This window comes from Panthera uncia (genome assembly GCF_023721935.1).
Source record: "Panthera uncia isolate 11264 chromosome B3 unlocalized genomic scaffold, Puncia_PCG_1.0 HiC_scaffold_1, whole genome shotgun sequence".
Taxonomy (NCBI): Eukaryota; Metazoa; Chordata; class Mammalia; order Carnivora; family Felidae; genus Panthera; species Panthera uncia.
In genome coordinates, this window is record NW_026057582.1 from 1689378 (window position 1) to 1700543 (window position 11166).

Sequence of the window (11166 nt, forward strand, 5' to 3'; positions counted from 1 at the left end):
TTAAACAGAAATAAAGTTATAGGACAGGAAAGCATCTTTAGGGTAACATAAGCTAAACAAGAGAGCACTTCAAAACAGGTAGAGCTAGGGGCACCTGGGTGGCTCAGTTGAACGTCCGACTTCAGCTCAGGTCATGGTCTCATGGACTGTGGGTTTGAGCCTCCCATCGGGCTCTGTGCTGACAGCTCAGAGCCTGGAGCCTGCTTCCGATCCTGTGTCTGTCTGTCTGTCTGTCTGTCTGTCTCTCTCTCTCTCTCTCTGCCCCTCCCCCACTCTCACTTTATCTCACTCTGTCAAAAATAAATAAATGTAAAAAAAAAAAAATGTTTAAAAAAACAGGTAGAGCTAACCCACCTGCACAGTGGACCAGAGGGTCGTAGAAGACACCCCCTCTTCGTCACTTGGCATGTGCACCCAGAACACATCGTTGGGACTCATCCAAGCCTGGTGCACAGTTTAGAGTTGTGCCATATCCTGTCCTCTGATGAGCAGCGGCTGGGTTGAGTAAATTGGTGACTGTTTGTCTGAAAGTAATGTCAAAATATCACTCCTTACAGAGCATTTAGTGTGTTTTGAGTGAAAGTCATTATACCAAAAAGAAAAAAAAACCGCCTGAAAAATGGCATAATTTTTCAGGAACTGGGATAGAGTCATTAACTGAATGGACACTATGCAAGGTGGTGAATCCTTTTGTTTTCATAGATAAAACTGCAATCTTTGATAAGTTTTTTGCACGTTAGAAAAATACACTTGGCACATACTGACAGGCTGTTTGAATAAGATATAAAACGAAGTCTTCTTCCTAATGTCATTCGCAGCTTAGGTTGGGAGACGTGCGTGTATATATTGCATAATTGTCTACAGTGGTTTGTTTTGAGAAACTTTATTACATATTTTTAATGCCTCAATTATGGTAACACCACTCTCAAGTTTAAAACATTACCTGAAGAGGGGCGCCTGGGTGGCTCCGTCGGTTAAGCGTCCGACTTCGGCTCAGGTCATGACCTCGTGGTCCGTGAGTTCGAGCCCCGCGTCGGGCTCTGTGCTGACAGCTCAGAGCCTGGAGCCTGTTTCGGATTCTGTGTCTCCCCTCTCTGACCCTCCCCCGTTCACGCTCTGTCTCTCTCTGTCTCAAAAATAAATGTTAAAAAAAAATTTTTTTTAATAATAAAAAAAAAATTACCTGAAGAGACAAAAAAAAAATACTTTTAATTAAAGCCATGGTACCAATTTGACGTGTGATCTAAAGGTTTCCATCATAATTATCAAGTAAGTCATAGTTTTTCTGAACATCTTAACATTTTAGTTCTAGTAGCCTGTTTTTCAGGCAGATGATGGCTTCATGAGTCATGACTCCTACACATAATTGGTACAAAGGAGACTTTGCCTGGGAAATAAGCCCCTTCTCCTTATCTAACTTCTGGCAAATTTTATTTATTGATAGCTTATTTGTTGAAAATCTGGTCATAGTATGTTTGGTTTTGATCACTTAATTGTGGACATGTTTATCCTTTTTAAAATTATTTTTTTGTAACTTTTAAAATTATATTTATGAAATCCTTTCTTTGCCAAGATGTTAAAATTTTATTTAAAAAGAAGATAATTAAAATGTAAACATTGACAGCAAGCGTTGGCAGGGATGCAGAGAAACTGGAACTTTCCTACGTGGCTCGTGGTGGTGTAAAATGTCACGCTTCACTTTGGAAAACAGTTTGGCAGTTTCTGTGAGTTCAGCATACACTTACCACACAACCTACCTGTTCTACTTTCTTGACTTTGGTTACCCAAGAGAAGCCAGAACACTTGTCTGCGTAAATACCGCTACGTGAATACTTAAGACACCTTTAGTCATCATAGTCCAAAAGTGGAGACAGCTCCCATGTCCATTAACAGATGGATAAACGAAATGTGGTGTCTCCGTACAGCTGAATACTACCCAGCAGTAAAAAGGACAAGTTTACCGACACGTGGAACGACACTGTGAATCTCGGAAGCATCGTGGGTGTGAAGGAAGACAACCCAAAGAGGCACACACTGTACAGTCCCATTTGCATGGAATTCTCAGGAAACAGAACGAGGCTATCAGGACAGAATGACAGGCCCCACATCTGGAGTTGTGGGGGAGGGGGGTGGGGCCGGGGGCGGGGCAAAAGGAGTGGAATTGACCAGCAGGTGTCAGAATTCATTCAGCGGTGTACTTTAAATGGGTGTTTTTTACTGCCTGTAAGCTATACCTCAATAAAGTTGATTTTAAAAGTAAACATTGGTTTCACTGTGTATTTGCTAAACTAGCCAGTTGTCGTTCTGTTTTAATCACTACCAGTATGGGTATCTTGGCCATTTTGTGTATGAAATGGTCTAGATTATATGCTTGTCAATTTTTTAAAAGTTGCTAACATCTTAAATTTAAGACCATAAAAGTTTGTTTTATTTTTGCTTATTTTGGGCGTTGTGAAATAATTTTATTAGAACTTTCTGTAAAGTCAGGAACAATAACATACGGAGGGGTTAGCTTCTTGTTTGGTTTCATTGTTTTGGGAAAGGAGATTTTAAGAGAATCTTTTTGTTTTTAGACCCACAGCTCCCGTAGTGACTAGACCCAGGGTGGCTGAGTGAGGTTGTGAAACATCCTGCTCTTCTGGTTCCTCGTGACCTTCCTAGGGCAGGGGACAGGCTGAACATGCACTTTTACGAGAGTCCTCACTGCTACACTGAGAAATGCTGTTTTTATTATTTCACAGTGAAGATCCTAAGTATAAAGAAAACTGAGCTCAGGTTCTGTTCCTCATAGTCGAATTTGATGAGTATCCTAATTGCTTCCCTTGTGAGATTCTTATCTCGGTCAGAGTAGCGACACACAGAACACAGGGAGACATTTCACTTGTCTTTTATCTTACCTGCCACGTCTCGGATCCTGGCTGGCATAGCCAGGGTCAGCGAGGGATCCTGGTGTGGTGTGCGATGTGTATCGCACTCCAGACGATTCCAGTTCCCGTCACCCCTCACGACTGCCTTGCCACTTGTCCTCAGTCACTTACTCGCGCTGGGATCTCGAGCGCGTAGTTTGTTTTATTCTTTTAGTGTTTGTTTATTTTGAGAGAAAGCATGAGTTGGGGAAGGTTGGGGGGGACGGTGCGTGGGGACAGAGGATCCAAAGCAGGCTCTGCACTGACAGCACAGAGCCTGATGTGGGGCTCGAACTCCCAAACCATGAGATCATGACCTGAGCCAAAGTCAGATGCTCAACCGACTGAGCTCCCCAGACGCCCCTCAGAGCACATAGTTTAGTTTCTTCATTTACAGAGCTCCACTGCCACTGCCGCTTCCAGCCTCTCCAGGCAGACAGGCATTAGGGGAAGGGATCAGGAGGAAGGCGATAAGGGCCAGAGGGGGCTTGCGTTAACGAGGTGCTGAGAGACTCCGGGGGCACCCGGAGGGCTCAGTCAGTAGAGCACGCAACTCTTGATCTCGGGGTCATGAGCTCGAGCCCCACAGTGGGAGTAGAGATTACTTAAATCATTTTTATTTATTTATTTATTTATTGTTAACGTTTATTTATTTTTGAGACAGAGAGAGACAGAGCATGAATGGGGGAGGGTCAGAGAGAGGGAGACACAGAATCCGAAACAGGCTCCGGGCTCTGAGCTGTCAGCACAGAGCCCGACGCGGGGCTCGAACTCACGGACCGCGAGATCGTGACCTGAGCCGAAGTCGGCCGCTTAACCGACGGAGCCACCCAGGCGCCCACTTAAATCATTTTTAAAAAGAACCTGGAGAGGCCGTTGAAATGGTGAGGAGGATGTAGGCTCTTTGTAGGACGACAGAATGAAAAGTGTGGGCTTTTGAGTTTGGGAAAATGCCGTCCACACTGGAGTATGAGGAAGCCCCGACTGGTTTGTAAATCCACTGCCCAGTGGCGGGCTAGGACCCTGCAGCTGCCGGGGCCAGGAGTCTCTGGAAGTGTCTCATTAGTTAGAGGGCCCAGTGTCAGTTCTCTGTCGGGTCAGTGTTTTGTATGTAAAAGTATTGTAACTTAGAGAATTGAGTCTTTTATCATTTTTGTAGGTAGATTTGTGGACGTTTGGAGAAAGAAGGGGATATGACCGGATACGTGATGGTGAAGGCTGGGGGCCAACGTGCCTGTTTTCCTCTGCTCTTGCGGGGAGTGGGGAGTTTAGACGTGGAGTTGGGTGGGCCACGTTTGTTGTGAGAAATGGGAGAGCAGCCCGCGTTCATAGGGAACACAGACATGTCCCCAGAGTCCAGGTGCAGGTAGAACGTCTCGTGAGAGGGGCCCGAGCCGTGGGGCCCAGGCAGCAGCCCCTGCAGGGAAGGGTAGGAGAGAGGAAGGGTATGAGAGCAGCGGGAGGCCGGCGAGGTGTTTCCTGTCCTCTGGGCCCTGCGTGGAGGAGCCTGCTGGGCCGCTTCTGAGAGACAGCGCGAGCACCCACTTCTGCGCCAATAGTGCTGCTTGTGGAAGTGGCTCGTCCTCTCTGTGACCTGGAGCTGAGCTCACGAGGTGACTCGGCCAGGAGGGACCTCCGGGAGCCCAGGGAACGGGATTTGATTTCTTCTTACTCGATGCAATGACAAGAAACAAACGAGGGATTCGGTCATAGGTTTGTTTGAATGCACGTGGAGACCTGGCAACTGGAAGGAGGGCTGAGCTGACCTGGAGGGAGCACAGTGACAGGCCCCTCATAAAAGGACTGCATTGAAGGGTTTCGTTGTCCTGAAAACTGAAAAGGTGCTTCTTTTTGCTGAATTTTCACATTGAATAATTCAGGGAAGATATACTAACATACAAAATGTAGCATATTTGTTGACTCGGAAGTTTATGGTGGTTGGTGTTTTTAGAACTCAGTTAAAATACAGTTAAGGGGCGCCTGGGTGGTTCAGTCGGTTAAGCATCTGACTTAGGCTCGGCTCGGGTCATGATCTCACAGTTCGTGGGTTCCAGCCCCGCGTCGGGCCCTGTGCTGACAGCTCGGAGCCTGGAGCCTGCTTCGGATTCTGTGTCTCCCTCTCTCTCTCTGCCCCTGCCCCGTTCACACTTTGTCAGTGAAGTTACACGGGTGGTGCCGCACACGTGCCAGAAAACTGGAACAGTAGAGAACAGTGTGGCTCTTGTGGAAGGTGGACACACGAATTTGTGAAGTGTTCCATATTTTTTGTGTTAACTATGCTGCAACTAAAATGAAAATAAAAAACAAAAATTCACAAAAGAATGTTCACTTTGAAAAAATTTGTTGAGCTGTGCACACTGATGCACAGTTTTCTGTATATAAGGTCTTCTTGAAGGTGTACAGTGTTAAGTCACAACATATACTAGCGTATGCGTAAGACCTACCTGAATTACTTATGCCCCACGGCACTGCCCTGAATGACAGAGCAGTGCAGTGTGATGGTGACCGGTTGAAGGTCTCCTCTGTGCTCTTTTCACTGTTGCTGTAAGTCACTGGAGGGGAGACCAAATAAGGTTTGTTTGTTGAAGTTGTAAATTAAGAAATTAACATAAATTGAGAGATTTGGTGACTGGACATAGTTTTTCTCTCGTCAAAAATACCTTCAAGAAGTAAGAGTTCTAATGGTTTGGGAAATACCTTTTATTGCAGTGATTAGAACATTGTAGTAGGTGGAAATTAGCAAGCCCTTATTAGAGTTAAAACAGAAACTTCAGGCATTTTGAGGGTATGGCCGGGCATTTTTGCTTCTCGTGCAATAAACAAATTTGTTTTCAGATGGAAGTTTCTGTAATGTGGCAGTTCACAGTGTCTAGTTCTGAAACGGGGTTTGCTCCATATTGTTTCCTTAGGATCTTAGATAAACAGAGTGGGGGTTCCAGATGGCAGCGTTGGACATTTTTCAAGAATGTGCTTGAGCACCTTGGGAGATGGGGAAGCCCAGAGTCAGCGCCACAGGGGTTACAAGAGGGTGGAAGGGGAAAGGGTTGCTAAGAGTACAGATGAACAAAGTAGAGAGTAGTGGCCTGGGGAGGGGCTGGACGCTGCCACAGGAGGGATGGGAGGGAGAGCGGCCTGGCTGGAATTGTAACTCTGCCCCTTCACCGCCTCCGTGCCCTAACACGTGTCCCTGCACCTCTCCCCCGTGACTCCTCCCCCAGCGTGGGGGCACATACAGTCCACACACACTTGTTACGAAGATCATGTCACACTGCCTGTAACATGCCCAGCGTGGTAGCTACAGGCAGTTCGTGTTTAGTAAAGAGCGTGCTATACCGATGGTCAGAAACAAGGACCCCGTGCCCTGCTTTGCCACGTGAGCCGTCTGACCTGTGGAAGATTCTTCGAACTCCTCCACGCTCGTTTTCTCCCCTGTAGGACGGGGATGTAACGTTCTCACCTGGTACTGTTACGGTGAGGCTCAGGCACCCTCACCAGTGGAGGCACCTAGTCCAGAGCCTGGTGTTACTAATCAGCAGCAGAGCACAGGGACGTGCCTTCCAGTTCCATCAGTGACCGCTCCCCTGGATCTTCCCGTTTCGTACTCACTCCTCGTACAGAATTCTGTCAGCGGTGGGTCAGTCCTAGGTGTTTTTAAGGAGCTATTTGTATTTTTAGAATCGTCTGTATTTTTCAGCTTCTTGAGACCGGGTGGCAGTAAAATGACATTTGTCCCCAAGGGTCGCTACACATTCATTTTTTAGGCTGTGTATTCTCAAACATTTGACATCGCCATTCATTCAGATTCATCCTTAAATAGCCAGTCAAAAAAAGGTTTGGGACCCCCCCCCCCTTTTTTTCCCCCAGTATAGTTAACATACGGTGGTATATTCGTTTCAGGTGTACAATATGGTGATTCAGCAGTTCCGCACATGACTCATCAGGATGAGTGTACTTTTAATCCCCTTCCCCTGACTCTCCCCTCCCCCACCGCCCTCCCCTCCCCACCCCCAGTTCTGGTAACCATCAGTTCTCCAGAGTCCGCGTTTTGGTTTGTCTCTTTTTTTCTTGGTTCTTTTGTTTTGTTTCTTGAATTCCACGTGAGTGAAATCATACGGTATTTCTCTTTCTCTGACTGCGTAACACTGTACTCTTTAGATCCATCCATGTTCTGAATGGCACTGTTTCATTTCTTATGGCTGAGTACTGTTCCGCTGTATGTGTACACACCACATCTTCTCCGTCCATTCGTCTGTCAGTGGACGCTTAGGCTGCTTACATAATTTGGCTATTATAAATAATGCTGCAGTGAACATAAGGGTACATACATCTTTTCAAATTAGTGTTTTCATTTTCTCTGGCTAAATACCCAGTAGTAGAATTACTGGGTCATATGGTAGTTCTATTTTTAATTTTCTGAGGAAACTTCATATGGTTTTCCACAGTGGCTGCACCAGTTTGCATTCCCACAAGTGTGTCTCTTGGGGTGGGTGTGTGTGTGTGTGTGTGTGTGTGTGTGTGTGTGTCCGTCCCTTTTTTTTTAAATTTTTTTTAATGTTTATTCATTTTTGAGAGACAGAGACAGAGCATGAGTGGGGGGAGGGGCAGAGAGAGAGGGAGACACAGAATCTGAAGCAGGCCCCAGGCCCTGAGCTGTCAGCATGGAGCCTGACGTAGGGCTCGAACCCGTGAACGCAGGTCATGACCTGAGCCGAAGTCGGGTGCTTGACCGACTGAGCCACCCAGGCATCCATGTCCCTTTTGAATATATTTAAAAAGCTGTTATTTATATTTAATAAAAGCTGTCAACGAGTGAGAAAAGTTCTTATGTACCAAGTAATTTGTATTATCCTAACTTCTACAAGGGAGGCTCTTTAAGATCCTGATGTATATTTGTTCTGACACGAGAAAAACGATTATGCAGATAGACCTTACATTGCAGCCTGACCGTGTTTTGCTCCCCATAGGTTGGAAATCCACGTGTAGAACTTACCCTCTCAGAGCTCCAAGATATGGCAGCCAGGCAACAGCAGCAAATTGAAAATCAGCAGCAAATGTTGGTTGCCAAGGTGAGTTTATAAAAGCAGAGGTGGGAAAATGTTCGTAAAGAGTGTTATTCAGCAGTTTCTTTAGACTGGAGTGAACACACCCATGGGCAGCACTTGTAGGTAGGACCAGGTCATGGAAGTATCGAACACAGTGTCCTCCTGTCTTTGTTCCCTCTTTCGTAATGATACATGAATACTGTAGCTTCTTCGAGTTGGGAAGGTATCTGAGCAAGACCCTTGACACCCACACTCAGATACCCCAGAATAGGAGGTGGTTGACCTTAGTCAACTGTAGCTGAAATCTGGAGGAAGACACTGGTCATGGGCCCACAAAACAATGACAGTTGGTTATCTAGGCTTCCTTTATGCCACTCTACGTGGACTTTGGTTTGTGACGACGCAGGGCGGAGTTAACGCTCTCTACCTACACCGAGTTGTGCATTTGTCACTGAGATGCTGTAACAAAATTTGAACTGTTTCTTATCACAGACTGAAAAATCAGCCCTATCACCCAGGCCTGCTGGAGAATATTCTTGTTGTAATGATCTCTGAAACTGCTATATACGGAGAATATGGAAACATTTCTGCCTGGGTTCTTATTGCTTTCTCTGTGGAGAGATTTGCTTCATAGCCAAATGTCCAATCCCACTTTTTTCATTTATCGAGTGACCATATAATTCATTGTACTATATCCACTTTTATGTGGATATATTATAGCATAAATTGGGCTTGTTTTTAAAAGTTGTCTTGCAGGAAGAAAAGTTGTCTTGCAAGGTTTATTGGATATACAAGAATAAAAAAAAAACAGTTTAGAGTTAAGTAAATTGGGAAGTATTTCATCCCATTAATAAGGTTTCTCAGATGAAGTGCACATAGTGTTATGCAGTTATGACATTCTCTAGTTCTGCTTTTTGTTTCCTTTCCAAATACTGATCCAAGAGTATTACCAATAAGGAAATTCTTAGATATTTTCAGCAGCATAAATTACAAGTTAATGCTAACACAAGTATATGCTGTACGCATTCAAGCGCATATTTCCTTACTTTGGAGTGTCACGTGTGATTCCTACATAATCACACTTAATCCTCTCCTTACTTAGGTATATTTTACACGTACATGTGGGACTGTATTTCACGTCAACTGTTACCCCATCACACTAATAGGGAAAAGACTATTGAAGAGTATTGTGTATATTTTTACTCTAGGATTGTCCTGTTTTCATTTGGAATGTTTCGTTAGTTTCAAAGAAACTTAACCCTAAAGAAAACAAACACTTCCTTGACTGTTCATTGTGACCTAGCAAATTAGAGGTTTATTTCCTTACTGATCAACTTGTCTTCTTTCAGTATAAAGCCCTTTGCTTCAGTGCCGGTTTCCTTTAAGAGATAAATAAGGGACCTTGGGAAGCTGCTTTGTGGCAGCAGGAAACGTGCAACCGACAGCAGGAAACTTAGGCTGGACGGGGCTTCACACAGGATGAAGATGAGACTGTGTGAGCGGGTGTGGCGCGCAGGCCGTCCTCCTGCTGAGAGACTCTGAGGAGGTGTTGATGTGAACTGAGTGTGTAGATCGGTGTGCGGAGTACAGCGCCCTCATCAAAGTCTTCAGCTGTATGTGCCCAGTCATTCCGTTTTGTGTGGGCTGACGTCTGCAAGGGTCCGTGAGCAGTTTACCGATAGCTGATGCTGTGCTGTCGCACACTGAGACCTTTTTTTAATGTATAAAAGTGATCATCTACTTCGATTTTCGCAGTCACCTATTTCGTTCTTTTGTCAGGAACAACGTTTACATTTCCTAAAGCAGCAGGAGCGCCGTCAGCAGCAGTCTATCTCTGAAAATGAAAAGCTTCAGAAACTGAAAGAGCGAGTCGAAGCCCAGGAAAACAAGCTGAAGAAAATCCGCGCCATGAGAGGACAAGTAGACTACAGCAAAATCATGAACGGCAACTTGTGTACGTTTGTGCCTCGCCCGGCGCCCATGCTCAGGCGTAGATAAGATGAGAGTCCAGCTTCTGGACGCTTTGCACGCGTGGACCAGTGTCACATCTTGCTATAGAAAGCGCAGTGACGAGTTGCTCCGATAGCTGCATCTCCAAGGATGCGGATAGGTTAAGGGATCCTAGAAAGTCTCTCAGTGCGGTGGGCAGGCCCGTTGTTAACATCTGTAACATGTTAGCTGCCCTCTGCGTTGGGACCACGGTGCCGTGAGACGCCACTCATCAGGAGGGTCTCTTTAAATTGAACGGCTTAAACTTCATCTGTGTAGTAAGAGAAACCATACAGATGCTCATTTCTTACTTTCGTGTGTGTGGTTCTTTGTTCCATTATCAATTTGGTTAGTGCCTACTTTGTGTGACGGTGACCAGCAAGACAGACTTGGATTCATGCCCCTTACAGAGACTTTGGTCTGTTGGTGCATTGAGATTCCTAAGTGGCTTGGCCAAGCTACTCTTTGGACTGGCTGCCCCAATTAAAGCATATTCAGTAATTAGTGCACACATAGTTTGCTGCACGGGCAGTCACATCATGTATTCCAGAGGCTCGTCAGGAAGTGCATTGGATTACGTATATCACAGTTTTCTCCCCAAAGTCTAGCACTAGGTGATGCCACAGCTGAGTTGAATGCACAGAAGTGAAGAAATCACAAAACCAAAATAACAAAATGCCACTCATGCACACAAATATCAATAAATGATGTCTTTTTCTTTACTGGGGGGACATTTTAGCTGCCGAAATAGAAAGGTTCAGCGCCATGTTCCAGGAAAAGAAGCAGGAAGTACAAAGTGCAATATTAAGAGTTGATCAGCTCAGTCAGCAACTGGAAGATTTAAAGAAAGGAAAGCTGAGCGGGCTCCAGTCTTACAACGGCAAGCTGGCGGGACCGGCGGCGGCGGAGTTGAAAAGACTGTACCAAGAGCTACAGGTGATTTCGCTGGGCGTGGGGAGCAGTGACATTAAGGCCTCTTTCAGGCTTTCTTCTTAAGAGTTTAATAGTAGGCACAAGGGGCGCCTGGGTGGCGCAGTCGGTTAAGCGTCCGACTTCAGCCAGGTCACGATCTCGCGGTCCGTGAGTTCGAGCCCCGCGTCGGGCTCTGGGCTGATGGCTCGGAGCCTGGAGCCTGTTTCCGATTCTGTGTCTCCCTCTCTCTCTGCCCCTCCCCCGTTCATGCTCTGTCTCTCTCTGTCCCAAAAATAAATAAAAAAAAAAAAGTTGAA

The 11166-nt window shown here is 45.7% G+C and overlaps 1 protein-coding gene across 3 annotated transcripts in view; it reads left to right on the forward strand.

The window, feature by feature from the left end:
• The window catches only part of PPP1R13B (protein phosphatase 1 regulatory subunit 13B), a 59960-nt gene that overhangs the window by 32879 nt on the left and 15915 nt on the right, over positions 1–11166 (forward strand). For all 3 annotated transcript variants that reach the window (XM_049612027.1, XM_049612028.1, XM_049612025.1), the window contains exons 5-7: positions 7871–7972; positions 9728–9902; positions 10677–10873. In XM_049612027.1, the coding sequence (XP_049467984.1) occupies positions 7871–7972; positions 9728–9902; positions 10677–10873 (474 nt within the window). The remainder of the gene's footprint in view (positions 1–7870; positions 7973–9727; positions 9903–10676; positions 10874–11166) is intronic.